Source organism: Cygnus olor, chromosome 17 (assembly GCF_009769625.2).
Source record: "Cygnus olor isolate bCygOlo1 chromosome 17, bCygOlo1.pri.v2, whole genome shotgun sequence".
NCBI lineage: Eukaryota > Metazoa > Chordata > Aves > Anseriformes > Anatidae > Cygnus > Cygnus olor.
The window spans coordinates 1,943,663-1,958,024 of NC_049185.1; the positions used below are offsets into that span (position 1 = coordinate 1,943,663).

At 55.8% G+C, this 14,362-nt stretch overlaps 1 protein-coding gene across 5 annotated transcripts in view; it reads left to right on the top strand.

Moving 5' to 3' along the window:
- Positions 1–14,362, top strand: part of KSR2 (kinase suppressor of ras 2) — a 59,215-nt gene that overhangs the window by 33,919 nt on the left and 10,934 nt on the right. For 4 of the 5 annotated variants that reach the window (XR_005825133.1, XM_040577261.1, XM_040577264.1 and 1 more), the window contains 5 exons: positions 1,438–1,479; positions 1,788–1,854; positions 2,378–2,426; positions 3,002–3,369; positions 12,509–12,605. Coding sequence is in view for 4 of the 5 variants with exons in the window: in XM_040577261.1 (XP_040433195.1) it covers positions 1,438–1,479; positions 1,788–1,854; positions 2,378–2,426; positions 3,002–3,369; positions 12,509–12,605 (623 nt within the window). In the remaining variant the exon portion in view is untranslated. Of the gene's footprint in view, positions 1–1,437; positions 1,480–1,787; positions 1,855–2,377; positions 2,427–3,001; positions 3,370–3,964; positions 4,254–12,508; positions 12,606–14,362 lie in introns of those variants that run through there. The other variant, XM_040577265.1, reaches the window with a different exon arrangement.

The window sequence follows — 14,362 nt, forward strand, 5'->3', positions numbered from 1 at the left end:
GGGGATCTGACATGGCTCGTCCCACCGAGAGGGAAGGTGGAAAAGGACACATGGTCACAGGGTGCTGGTCCCTGGTGGCTGCAGGATGCAGGAGATGCATTAAATGCCCCCAAATGCAGGGGCTCAGCCATCCCTGGCCACCACTTTCTCCTCCCACCCACTCCAGCAGGCCCAAAAAGGGGTGACAAGGGGGACTCCCAGCTGTGACCCAGCTCCAAGACTCAGACACTTGTGGCCAGCCTGGTGCTGGTGACCCCATTTGGTTCCTGACCCCTTTTGGGTGGCAGCCAGGAGGTTGGGTCCCTCCGGATGGAGCATGCCAGGGGCTGGGCAGGGTGCTGGGGGGGGGGACAAGGAAGACAGCAGAGGAAGATGGGGGAGATGTGTGCCACCTGCAGAGCCTCTTCTGCTCCCACCCTCTAGGGCTGAAGCGTCCCGATGTCCAAGGAGTGTGGCCCCAAACATCCCCAAACCACTCCCTGAGCGAGCCCTGGTCCCCGCGGGGGTCTTGGGGTCCCTCAGAATATTTGGTGCTCCCATCACACTATTTCTGGAGAAGAAACTTCCCCCCAGGACATTATTTCATGTCCTTTGAAGTGCAAACTGCAGAAGGAAGCCTGCAGCTGGCAGCAGCACCTCCTGACCCGGGGGCTGGGGCTTGCATCGAGCCAGTGGGGATGAAGCAGGGCAGGATCAGCCCCACAGAGCTCAGAGGGGCTCACCCCCTGCCCTGTGCCCTGCAGTGAAAAGGATCTGGTCGGACACAAAGCGGGGCTCACAGCACTTTCATCTTCCCGTGCGGGAAGTTCAGAGCAGCCTCACCAAGATGGTCATCTCGGGGATTAGGATTTGAGCTTGGGGGTTGCAGCACGGTGACCTTTTTTCACCCAGAATTATCTCCGGGTCTCCTTTGGTCTTGGCTCAGGTGTGCTTGGGTCCTGCTGCAGAGCTGAAGGGCTGGAGCAGGCAAAAACGGGTGCAAGCAGCTGGAAATTCATCGCTTGGTGTCTGCCGGGCTGATCGCACCGCTCAAACCCGCGGGCTTTTGCTTGCAAACTGGGCATCCGAATCCCACAGGCAGCATCAGCACTCCCTGAATGTTAATTACGGGTGTGAAGGGGTTGCTGATGCCAGCAAAAGGAGGAGTGAAGTTTTAAGAGCTGACACACAGCAAACCCGACCGTGGTGGCTCTCGTCCCTCGAGCACTGTGGAGCTTACAGTAAAAGTGTGTACGGAGGGTACGCTGGAAGCACAGGAGGAAAAATACCTCTGCACACATCAAATGGGTTTAGGGAGCCAACAAGGGAGCGTGTGTGCGATGGATTGGGTCCTCCCTGGGATGTGGGGCAGGGACCGGGCTCGGGGCTGGCATTTCGTGGTGGGGGACTGGGCGCAGCCCTGCCTGGCTGGCATTTACCCCCCTCTCTCTTTTGCAGCCTCCCATTACTACAAGTACAAGCAGCAGTTCATTTTCCCAGGTAAGGCTCTCCTATGAGGCAGGGTGCTGAGCTGCACCTCTCGGAGAGGGCAGGGTCCCTCTGGGGGCGGGTGCGTGGCTGGGCTCGTGCAGGGAGGTTGAGCTGGGTCCCCCAAACCCATATATGCTCCCCCAAACCCATACATTGCTGCAGGACCGCATGTGCTATGAAGATACTACAGGGCTGGACGGCCCCAGATTATCCCCAGAATTGCACCAGGGTCTGATCCAAGGTTTTTGGGGGCTGGAGGGAGGGCTGGCCTCCCCAAGGGCACCCCACTGGCTCTCACTGCGCTCTCTCCTCCCCAGACGTGGTACCTGAGACGCCGACCCGAGCCCCGCAGGTGGTCCTGCACCCTGTGACCTCCAACCCCATGTGAGTGCCGGGCCCTATAGAAGAGCCCTTTTGGGAGGATGGTGTCAGTGAGGGGTTTATGTGCTAGGAGCACGTGGGAACCAAAAGCGGCTGAAAGGAGGCAGAGATGGGGATTTTTTTACATCATTTTCTTCCTGCTGATACAGCCCTGCCTCTGAGATGGGGTTGGCTTTCACCCCCCCAGGTCCTGATGTCAGAAACAAGTCAAATCTGAGAAACCACCTCAATGTGCCACAAATACCTGCCCCAGCCCTGCTTCAACACGATCAAAGCTGCGAGGTCCTGGGGGGCTTCTTCTCACCAACCCCCCCCAGGACTTCAGCAATGGATCCCATCCACCCCCCTCCTGTGCTCCATCAGCCCCTTGGATGGCTGTGACTTGTGGGGAAGGGCCGCCTCTCCCCAATTAGCAGCAAGGCTAATTAGCCAGCACTTATCCTTGCTGATCCCTTGGGTGAGAGTGATGTACCAACGTACCTAGCGTTGTTTTCACACTGCGTTTTTTATTTTTTATTTTTAACAGCCTGGAAGGAAATCCATTACTTCAAATTGAAGTGGAGCCCACATCAGAGGTGAGCTGCTTGGGTTTTGTTTGTGGGGTGAAAGGGAAAGTCCCAAAACTGAAGTTGGTTAAGCCAGAGTTTGGGGATTTGGGCTTTTGATGCCTTTATTGTCTGTGCATCTCCAGAAATGATTGCACAGAACTGTCTGGGTCAGTCTGGGGCTCTGTGGGCACCCATGTTACAGACATTTCAAGGCGTGTTTCAAGGCACCCGATGAGATTAGCATCTCTGCAGCGAAGCTGCAGATAAACGAGTTAACAGCCAGGCCTAATCCTGCCCAGGCACCAAGGGACGTGGTTTGGTGATGGGGCTGGGCAGGTTGATGGCTGGACTCGGTGATTTTGAAATACCTTCCCAACCCAGCTGGCTCTGTGTGGGTCCCTCATGGGCTTCATGTCTGCCCTCATCTTTATATACAGTGAAATTTGATGAGATGCACTGAAAATCTGGCACAGGGCGAGGATCCCCTTGGCAGCAGTTCCTCAATTTGCATTGTGTTGTGTGGTGCAGCCCTGTTGAGCACCCAAGGGTGGCAGGCGGGCGCCGGTCCCTGCGCACGGTCACCTCCCTGTCCCCTCCTGCAGAACGAGGAAGGCGCCGAGGAGGCGCAGGAGTCGGAGGACGACTTCGAGGAGATGAACCTCTCGCTCCTCTCCGCCCGCAACTTCCCCCGCAAGGCCAGCCAGACCAGCATCTTCCTCCAGGAGTGGGACATCCCCTTCGAGCAGCTGGAGATCGGCGAGCTCATCGGCAAGGGCCGCTTCGGGCAGGTCTTCCATGGCCGCTGGCACGGGGAGGTGGCCATCCGCCTCATCGACATCGAGCGGGACAACGAGGACCAGCTGAAGGCCTTCAAGCGGGAGGTGATGGCCTACCGGCAGACGCGGCACGAGAACGTGGTGCTCTTCATGGGGGCCTGCATGAGCCCCCCGCACCTCGCCATCATCACCAGGTAGGGCCCAGCATCTCATGCGTGTTGTTTTCTTTCCAAAAGTCCTCCTAAGGCCAACAATACCTCTTGATAAGGTGCCAGGAGGCTAGTCCTCGTTGTCCTAGTGGAGGGATGTCCTCCATCTCCTGTGACGCATGCTGTGGGACAGCAAAACCCTCCTGCGTGGGGCCAGGCAGTTTCATCTCCAGGAAACACGGAGCTGGGAGGTTTGTTTTAACCAGCAGCATGGTGCTGTCTTGGCAGCTTCTGTCCCGGAGGGGTTTTTGTGTGGTCCCCTGGCTGGTGCCTGGGTGAGTGGTGGGGTCTGGAGGGTGTGAAGCAGTGGGGCAGCAGGCCCCATGAGTGGCCTGGTGGTGTGGAAATGGCTCAGAAATCTATCTGCAGGCATAGCAGGGCGCAACTGCTGCGTCACATTGTCCTCGGTACACCCAGAAGGGTAGCGGAGGTGTGGGAATCTGGGCGCGCTCAAGGAGGGCTGGTGCTCCAAGGGCTTGTCCATGGGGGCTCCTTGCTCCCGAGCCCCTGCAAGATGAGTCATGGTCTCCTGGAGCATTTCCTTCCTTTCCCGAAGTATCTGTCCCTGTAGTACCCCCAGAATTGTGCATGGGACAGGGCCAAGGGAGGGAGATGTGGCCTTTGGGCACAGAAGCGGAGGCACCTTGCTGCAGAGACGCATTGAATCCCCTCGTGCCTCTCCTGATCACTGAGCCTTGACCTGCCATCATGTAAAATCCATCTATCCCTGAATATTCAGCTGCTCCCCCACCTCCAGATGATGAGTGCAGCCGAGTTTCCCTGAGGTGAAGCTGAATTTCCATCACTCTCCCGGCAGCGTTTTGGGACGCAGAGCCACGAGCCCTTTGCAGCGCGGGTCTGCTTGCCTCTCCAGTCCTATTCAACAGCAGGAGCGGAGCAATTTATTTTATTTTATTTTATTTAGCTCTGAAGTATTTCCTATTCTAATGCCTCTTTATATAAAACCGCTCAGGTGCTGCTTTTGACAGCTTTGACAAAATAAATATGTGCACCGCAGCCGCTTGATGCATTAATGGGGCTGCCAAGCACGCCGCTCCGCTTTCTTTTCCTCCCCAGCTGCACTCGGTCCTTTTTAAGGTCAAAATACGGCATTACGGGATTGCTGGAAAAACAACCCGCGCTCACAGCATCGCTGAGCATTGCGTGCTCTTCGCCTACAGCCATGAACCCACTTTTATCCCTGTTCTTCGAAGGCTGGAGCAGCATTGCTGTAGTTTTTCAGTTTCAGCCGAGGGCTGTTCAGCTTCCTCCTGCACGATCTGCTCGTGGCCGGTGCTGCTGCTAGGCTGGCTATGAGGGTGCTGGAGAGCTGAGGAGGAGGAGGGTGGTGGATGGAGGTGCAGAGAGCAGTCTCTGGATTTTTGGGAAAATGCATGACTGCACGGCCCTTAGCCCTGAGGTCATTCCCAGGCACATTTTATTCCCTTTGGGGCTCCCCATGGGGCTTTATTCTGCTGCCACATCCTCAGCAGCACTGCTGGGGTTCTCGTGGTGCTGCCCCGGGCAGTGTGCAGGGATGTTCCCTGGTGCTTGGGGTCCCTGCCACATCTTGGAGCCCCTTCTGCCATGGTACAGGCAGGAGCTGGTGTCTGGGGATGCTCCAAGGCGCTGGGATGCTGAGGATGCACAGACGGGAGCTGCTGGCTCTCCCAGGAGGGGCCCTGCTTCTTGGGGGTGCCCAGAGGTGCCCGCGCAAGGACACGGAGAATTTTCCCCACGGAGGGAAGCAAAACCCCTGGCAGCTATTGCAGCCCCCCCACCTTCCTGCGGCATGCTCCAAACAGCTGCCTCTGCCTGCAAGGGGCTTCACCGCGCCGTGCAGCCCGGAGGGGTTATTTATAGGAGGGTTTATTTTTGCTTTTTCACATCCCTACGTCTTCCTTCCTGCTCAATCGTGTTATTCCAGGCCGCTCATCAGCAGGCAGAGATCTCCCCCTCCAAACCCCGCAGCCTGCATGCAGCTTCCCGATGTGGAAACATCATCACAGCCGAGGGGAAACTGAGGCAGGGCTGCCTTCTTGTGCAATAACCATTGCTACAGCCCAAGCATCCTGAGGTGTCTCCTCCCGGCATGAGCCCACAAGTCGGGAAAAGGGGGAGAAATTCAGCTGCTCGTAGGAATGCAGCGGTGGTTTGCATGGTGGCGGCTCTGCCGGAGTCGCTAATGGATTTTCTCTTGGGTAATGAGCGGTGGGGACAGTTAGCATTCATCTTAATTAGTCTCGAGCGAGAGCGGGTGGGAGCCGTGGTGCCGCGAGTAGTGCTTAATGGACAGCGTGGGGAGCAGCTCCCAAGTCCTCGGCCGGGTTGAGAGGAGAGAGTGAGAAATTGCAGTTTGTGCGGCACGCAGGGGAGCCAGAAGTGGCTTTTGCTGGCGATGAATGAGATGAAACCGGGTCTGGGTGAGCTCAGACTGCTGCTGTCCCCGTCCGCAGCCACCGGGAGGGAGGTGACACCTTGGCCACCTAGGAGGACCCCGCCAGGACAGAGTATCACAGTTTTACAGTGCTGTCAAAAAGGCTCGAGCCGCCCCCAGGGTGCAGAAACTGCAGATTTCTCAAATTTTGGTGCTTACTGATCCTTTCTGGCACTCCGGGGTCTGGGAGAGGGGCTCAGCAGCTTGGGGCTTTTTGCGGAGGGCTCTTGTGGGATGGGAAAGTTGCTTGCAAGCAGGAAAAAAGGATGGGAAAGCTTAGCAGGGGCTGTGCACCCAGCAGCCTGGAATGCTCCTGGCCGAGTTTTGGGCTCTTGCTCCTCGTGGTGCAATGCTGGAGGGACCCCAAGTTTACCGGGGTGCAACCAGGAACCAGGTCCGTCGCTGTGAGCCTCCTGCCTGGGCAGAGGAGCTGCCGGGAGCACTCTGATTGATGTCCCCGGTGTAACCCGCTGGGAAGACCAAGGAGAACGCTGAAGAACATAAAGAATTAAGCTTGACAAGGCCAGGTCTACGTAAGGAGGATTAATTTGCCGAAGGTGCCTTTCAGCAGGGGAACATTGGGTTCTTATGCCGGGGAGGGAGCTGCTCCCAGTGGCTCCCCACGGCCGGCCCATGGAGGGGGGAGCTGAGTGCTGGGGAAGAGCATAAAACAAGGGAAAGCATTCCCACCTCTGCTCTGGGCAATAAGGCATTTGAGACGTGAGATTTGAAGGCATCTCCGTGCAAAGCAGCTGCTTGGTGGAGGGCTGGCAGCCGGCTTGGCATAGCAAGACATCTGCACCGCCCAGCGAGGCTGCTCGTGAGCCAGACATCGAGGACGAAAAGTGCCCTTTTGGTGATATCTAACTCAAGGGTCCCATTTTTAGCTGTTTTATCATGGTGTTTTTAAATGCAGGGTGGGTGCTATTGGTCCTCCCTGCATTCCCTGCATCACCTCCCGTCCCGGTGAGCACCTGGGGCTGGGGAAGCTACAGGGACGCGCTCCTCTTGCTCCATCCACGATCAAATTGGGAAAAGTCTGAAAGGAGGAGAACACCCAGGGCTTTGAGGTTTAAATGACCTGAACAGCAGGCTGCTGGGGTAAAGGGATGGCACTGCAGCGCCTGGGAGCTCTGGCCCCCTGTTTCTGCAGTTAGGGGAGCTTCTCTCCTCCTGACATTTACAGCGTCCCAGCTCAGCTGCGCAGGATTTGGGGCTTGTAGACCTTAATGCTTAGGGAGCTGGGGGATGAATATTTATGGCATTCAAAGGACGGGGGGTTCTCTCCCTCGGGTGCTTTGTCGGGGAGCAGAATCAGCGGGGTTTTGCCTCCCGTGAACCTCCTCATGCACTGGAGTCCTCCAGCACCTGCTTTAGGGCCGAAGGAGCAGCCTCCTTTCCTACCTTTTCGTTTGTTTTTCTCCTCCAGCTTCTGCTGCGCTTCTCCTTCCATAGCATTTAAAGTAATGAAGCCCATAGATCACATAATAAATAGGTATTGACTTTTTGCCACAGGCTGGATCAGAATTGATTGACCCGTGGGAATACACTTCTTTTCAATCAATAGGAGGCCATCAGGCTGGATAAATCTTGATAACGACTGACAACAGGAAAGTCAATATGTGTATTAATATATACATTAAGCGGGCATATATCTTCCACCTGGAGACAGCGGTGCTTGTGGCGGCAGGAGGAGCGGGACGGGAGGAGAGGAGACCGAAATATTTGGGGTGAGGAGGGTTTGGGGATGGGGAAAGGCACCGGCAAGGTCCTTTGGGGTGTGCTTTGTGCCCGAGCGAGAGCTTTAGGCTGAGTCTCAAGTCCATGTCCCGGCTGGCAGCCTCTGATCCATCCCCATGGCCAGCTCCTTGTGGGCAGCACATTAAGGGAGCAAACACATTTTTTTTTTTTTTGTTAACAATTATTACAATGGCTATTCCAAAGCAGAGTCGGGTTCGAGGGAAGCTGCTGTCTCGATCACAAGGCTTGCTGCTTCTTCAAAAGCAGGGGTTTCTCTATTTCTTTGGCGTCCTGAAGTTCAGAGTAGCAGGGGTGTCAGGGAGCAGGGAATACATTAGGCTACAAGGAGGGGTGAAAGCATCCTTGCATGTCCCCATGCACCCAGCCAGCCCTCCCCGAGCCGATTACGATCGCACCCTTTCCAAAGGCACCACATATCAAGTACTCTGGGGCGACTTGTTTGCCACTGGGGCTTTAGATAAGCCTCTCGGGACCGTGGCTGCTTTGCATTCACCTGTCTCGTGGCTGTTTTCAAAGCAGCTGTAGAAGAGCTCGCCTCCTCCGGCACTATCTCCTTGAAATAAATATGCGTAGAGTTGGCTTTTTCCAAATAACTACTCTTTTCCAAAGCCGTGCTGGGGATGTAGCCTCTGTTTGCGGGGGCTGATTGCCCTCCTCCTCCTCCTCCTCCTTCCCCAGCCCTGCTGGCTCTGTGCCATCAGGGAGGAAAATCCAGCTGCCTGCCTTGTGCCTGTCCGAGGATGTTTCCATGGGGCAGCAAGTGAGGGCTGAGCACAGCAACATGTCTTTGTGCCTCCTTTGCCCCGAGCTGGGTGCTGGGGCTGAACAGCTCGCTCCTGGAGGGTGCTGAGCGCCCTCCCTTGCTGCTGGAGCTTTGGGAGCTGGGAGATTTTTGTATGGAAACAAGTGTTTCCTGCTTGATAAAGCCAGGGAGAGCCTGGCGTCAGGTGGAAGGTGGAGTTTGTCCTGGGAAGTGTTTTACCCCCCCCAGGGAAGCTCCAGGAAGGTCCGGGCTCGATGCTGCTGCTGCTCGGCAGCGCCTTAGGCTGATGCACTCGTTGTTTTTGTATTTGTGGCCCAGCAAGGAAGGATCGTGTTCTCCCAGTGCCCGGGAGGAAGGAAACCCCACGCGGCGCTTGTCACAAGCGCTGGGAGCGAGGAGGAAAGGTGGCTCCCTGCCTACCAGGGGGCGTAGCGATGAGGTGGAAAATGAAGCTCAAGTCCCAGGGCTGGGAGGATGTTCCCCCACTCGGTCTCGGGGTGTTAGGTGGCTAAGGGAAGAGCTGCTTGGTTTCATGCAGAGATTCTAGCAGCGGAGCATCCTGCTGAAACCAGCCCTGACAGGGCTGAGATTTCTCAGTCCCCGATCACACCGGGTGCTGCTGGCATCCCAGCTGTGGATCACGCAGCTCTGGGTTCCTGCACGGCACCCGCCACGTGCCCGCTGTCCCTGTGCTGGTCCTGCTTGCCAAGTAGCGAGTCCCAGCAATGTGGCTCTGCTTGCTGTGACGGTGTCTTTCTTAATATTGCCCCCAAATCGCTCCTTTTTGGCAAAATGCTAATAAGCAGTAAACTGATGGTGGATCCAGAAGCATCCAAGCAGCCTCTGCAGAGCCCTTCCTTTGCTCCAGCTTTGCCCGAGCTCAGATGTGACCTGCTGGCAGGGGTAGCTTTATATTAAAGCCCTTATTAGTAATTCCCACTCTCTCCTCCTGTCTCTCCCCTGGGCGGATGATGCTGGCTATCACCATGGCATCTGAGCCGGTTCCCCATACATCAATTCAGCAGCAAGCAATGAGCTGCCCAAAGTCTGGCATTTATCACTTTGGGGTGTTCAGAACGATCCTATTTAGATCCTATTTAATGGCCCACCGTCACATTTGTATGGATGGTTGGGCAGGGCGAAGAAAAGCACAAAAAACCTGCTGAAGTGACAGCGTCATGAGCTGAGCACGGCCGCGGAGGTGCCATCGGGTGCGGAATTTGTTCCAGCACGAGTGAGCAGGAGCCAGGCTGAGGTCTTAAACCCTATCGAGGTGATGGCCATCAGTACTGCAATGAGGATGAGGCTGCTTCCCCCATCAAATGGCAGAAATATCAAGAGGCAGTGCTCCTGCTCTTCCTAACTCATCCCTCCCGAATTGTTCCTCTGCAAGTCACTTTGGCTTTGCTCCCGTTGCTGATGTCTCCAGCCCACGCTGGTGAAATGCAGAGTGTTTATAAAGCAATTTGGGATTTGGCTTGCTTGGCTGAACACTTCAAAAACTCATCTTGAATAGCAAGCATCTGCAGTGGGATGGGGCTGGGGCTGTCCTGGGGCTGGGGAGGCTGCGAGGGAACATATGGGGTCGACGTGAGGACCAGGGGACCCCGGCTTTGGAGGCAATTGAGCATCTCCCTGTTGGTCTTGGTTGGGTTTGGTCTTATGTCACCACCTCGCCTGGGTGCAGAGAGGTTTATTTCATCTTCATTTCAGGTGTCACGCCGCATGATCCGAAGCGGGGTGGGTGCCACCTCCCAGTACCGACCGCTCGAGGCAGGGATGCGTGCGTGCGTGCGCCCCCGGCACCTCGCTTTGTGTGCTTTGTGTGCTCCGTGCCCGCTCCTCCCGCCCGGATGGGGACTATTCACAGCGGGCGAGGAAAGAGAGGGACCCAAATTGCCGGGGGCTGCCATGAAAAGGTTCCGCAGGTGCTTGCTAAATAGACTCAGGTGCTGCATAATAGGTGCAAACACGGCTTTGTGGCTGCGTTGGCAGCTCCTTATCCAGCAAGAAATCGCTAGCAAACACCCGGTGCGGTGTCGGCTCAGTGAATTCACTCCGAGGAGCTATTCATCACCGGGGAGCGAGTCACGGGGCTGCGTCCCTGGGGACGGAGCAGCAGTGGCCACATGTCCCCAAGAATTGGGGCTCCTGCGGCCGCTGCCTCCCTTCGTGGAGCCCCCCCGGCTGGGAAGGCAGCAGAGATGGGAATCTCATCGGAAAGGGTTTATCGCTGCACTTTGGAGAGGCAGCAATCGGTGTTTTTTTTTTTTTTTTTTATTTTTTTTTTTATTTTCCTCCTAACCAGCCCTTTTTATTCCAGAAAACAGCTGATGTTAACTCACTTCGGGGCTGAAATCAAAGCTAAGCTCTTAAGTTGAATTTGTAGTGTTGGTTCATAACTAATCCAGCCCATAAGCAACTTTTGCTAACAGTTTGCTCCAGAGGGAAATCAGCGTTTGCTGGGGGTTGGGGAGAGTTGTGATAACATGTGCGTGTGTGTGTGTGTGTGTGCAGCCGGGGACTGCGAGCTGGGGCTGAAGCTGTTAACCTGTTGCCTCGTGGGGCTTAAGCTCTACAAGTCTATTTAGCAAATCAATGCAGAAAACTTCATGGTGGAGACAGAATTCGTGTCCCTTATTATTCTGCCCCCTTTAATTCCAGCTGCAGAAAGCCAGGGTCACGGATTGCCTTTATCACTCATTCCCAAGCAATATTGAGAGCACCGGCATCCTAATCTTCAGAAAAACTCATATTTGTCCCTGACTGCAGTCAAACTATTCCGGCAGATAAAGCAGCTGGTTTAGTTAGAGAAAGCTGACGTTCATGACTGCGGATGCTGCAGCTCGTGCGGTCACAAGCGTGGATCCTGCAGGTGCTGGCGGCTGGGCAGGGGCGAGCAGGCAGCTGCAGGGGTGGGTGTGAGGATGCCCCGAGCCCTGCGGTGTCTGCCTGGCTCATGTGCATGTGGCAAGGCTATTTCCAATCTCATCTGCAGGAACGTGCTTTGTAGGGTGCCGTTGTCTTCCCAAAAGATGTGAAATTTTGGGTTGCTCCTGTTCCTGCTTTGCTGCCCAACCTGAGAATGGTGCTTGTTACTACAATTTGGGAATGGTGCTTGTTAGCCATGTGGAGATTTGGGCGTTGGGGCAGGAGGGGCTGTGAGCCTGTCTGAGAGGAGCAAGCAAGGATTTATCCCAACCCAACCAATTTAATCCCCAAAAGTGCTGCCGGGAGCTCAGCGTTCCCCCACTTTCTGGAGGCAAGCCCCTGCAGTTGGGTGGAAATTTGGGGACATCCACACCTGCCTTTGCTTTGCATCACGGGGGATGGTAGCGGGCAGGAGGAGGGGAGAGCGGACAGGAGTTAAATCCTGCAACTTCTTGTTCGTTAACGAGAACAAGATCAATTAACGTCTGCGCTTCCTGAAGCCTCTTTAACGAGACGCGCGCCTGCCTGGCGCTTTGTTTCTCAGGCACAGGTATCCAGTCCCATCCTTCCAAAGTTGCCTGTAATGAGCGTGGGTGGATGTAGAAAAGCAAAAAAAAAGCCCCCTTTTTGTGGGTGGGAGTCGAGGCAGCATCCACCCACGTACTCCATTATGATATTCAAATGTCAATATATTTTTAATTGGTTTATATGCCCCCCCTCCCCCTACAGCTGCCTTTGGTAATTAAGGCTCTGTAAATAGATTTTACTGTAATTGGTACGAGAAGGAAAATTGGAGGACATTGTACAGTGCATTGGGGTTTTTTTTGTGTGTTTTTTATTTTTTTTCTCCCTGTCTTTCCTCTTTTGACTCATGTTACATCTGTGAGCATTGTATCCCACAGGGGAAGAGGCGGGGAGGAGACGCGGACAGTTTTGCACCAAAAATAAATAAATAAATAAAAAAGATGCTTGCAGCGAGAGGGCCAGCTGGGTTGCTGCCGGCTGGGACATGGGGACAAGATGGGGACAAGCCCCAGGGATGGCACTGGGGGTGGCAGAGGTGGCTCCCTCCCTCCCGGTGTCCCCAGTATCGCTGCTGAGCCCCCAGTGCATCCTGAGGTGTGCCACCTCCGGTGGCTGTCTGCCACCCCTGCCTTTGTCACTGGGGGATGTTCCTGGGCAGGGGGTTTATCAGCGGTGCTCTTATCTTCTCCCTTCTCCTGTCCTTCCAGCCTGTGTAAAGGACGGACTCTCTACTCGGTGGTGAGAGACGCCAAAATCGTCCTGGACGTCAACAAGACGAGGCAGATAGCGCAAGAGATCGTGAAGGTACGGCGTGCTGGGGGGAGATGGCGGCACCGCAGGGCTGGGGCAGGACCCCCCTGTTTGCCTGTCAGCACCCAGCCGAGCTGGCCCAGCACCCACAGCACCTTCTGGGTCCAAAACACAGGGCTGGCAGAGATCCCTACAGCTCCCAGGGGATCCATGGGCACTGCTGGAAGGGCTCCCTACAGCTCCCGGGGGATCCAAGGGCACCGCGTCTGGCCCAGCCTGGTGCCAACTACTCTTCCCCCTTGGAAGTGAAGGAGTTTTAGGTCCAGCTCTTCCACAGTTGGACATTCCTCTCCTTCTGACACAAAGAAAAAGATAGTTGGGGTAAAGTTGCCGTGGGTTCATGGGGCTGGGAGGGATGGGGAGCAGGGGCTAGGGAGGTGCAAGGGGCTCTGGGCAGACATGGCTGAGCCCCGCGTCGTGGTGATGGAGAGAAGCAACGAGAGGTGAACCCCGTGTCTTTGCTGTGCTGTGCTGGGGCACCCAGCTGGTCATGGGTGCTCCCGGCCCACCCCATGGGGCTCCGTGCCCGTCCCATGGGTGCTCCCAGCCCCTTGGGTTACACCGTCCACCCCACACGTGCCCCAACCTTGGTGGTGGCACCTTCTTGCAAAGCTCTGGCCTGAACTTGGGGTGTCCGCTTTCCATTTTTTTCTATTCCTGATCTGTATTTTCTATTTTTAAAAGAAGGATTTTTGCTGCTGAGCAAACATCTCAGGCATCAAATATGTTCTTGCCTCCCAAACGCTCACAGCGGGAGCTGATGGCTCGGGTCGGCCCCTCTCTCTGTACCAGATGTTTCCTCCCACTGGTTGGGGTTTCAAGGAGCAGGCTCGGAGGCCGCTGTCTCCTGCGGCTGCCCATGTGTTCGGCGTGGGTTGGGGACCCGAAGCCCTTTGTGACATTGCAGGGAAACACCAGCACAGGAGATCTCAGCAGGGCTGGACCCACAAGAAGGAAGCATCACTGTGAAAAATTCACCCGTGAGATCAGCCAAAGCAAATCAGCAAAAGTGCTGTAGGCCCAGCTTCATCCCCACCAGCAAACCTGCTCTCCTGCACCCTCTCCTCTCTCGCAGGACTCGGTTGGGTGCCCCCTGCAACCTGCACCGGGCAGGGAATGCTGGCTCTGCCCTGAGGAGGTGGTGGAGCTGCAATTAGCAGAGGTCTAATTGCGTGGGGTGGGCTTTGGCAGGGCTGGGGAGCAGCAGCCCAAGGAGGTGCGGGTTGGGTGACGTGGGGAGCTTCAGCTCCACTGCCTATCCCAGCGCTGGAGTGACTTTATCCTTCGATTCTCCACATGAGACAAGAGATCCTTTAAGCTTATTGGATTATCGGGTGCAAGGGCTCTTGTTCTGCTGCGATCCTCCAGAGCCGAAAGTTAATTTGTTTAAGGAGCGAAGCCGGCAGAGGGAGCTGGCTTTTCGCTCACGCGGGGCATCGGAGCAAATGACAGCGCTGCCGTGCCATGCCTTATCTCGGATGGAATTTGCTGTGGGATCTGTGGTATCCCCCGCGGAGTCACTGGCTTCATCGGAGGGGCTGATTGCTCCTTCAGGAATGCCTACAGCAAAGTTTTGCCCGTGCTCTCTGGTCTCTGAATGTGTCGTGGAGCAGAGCCATTGTGGTGGGTTACCGCACGCAGCTTGCCGGAGGCTTGGTGGCACGGCTGGAGGGTGGCCCAGCCTGGACCTTGGCACCCACAGCCCGTTCAGGAAGCATCCTTTCCCATTCTAACCACTGCATCCCAGCTCT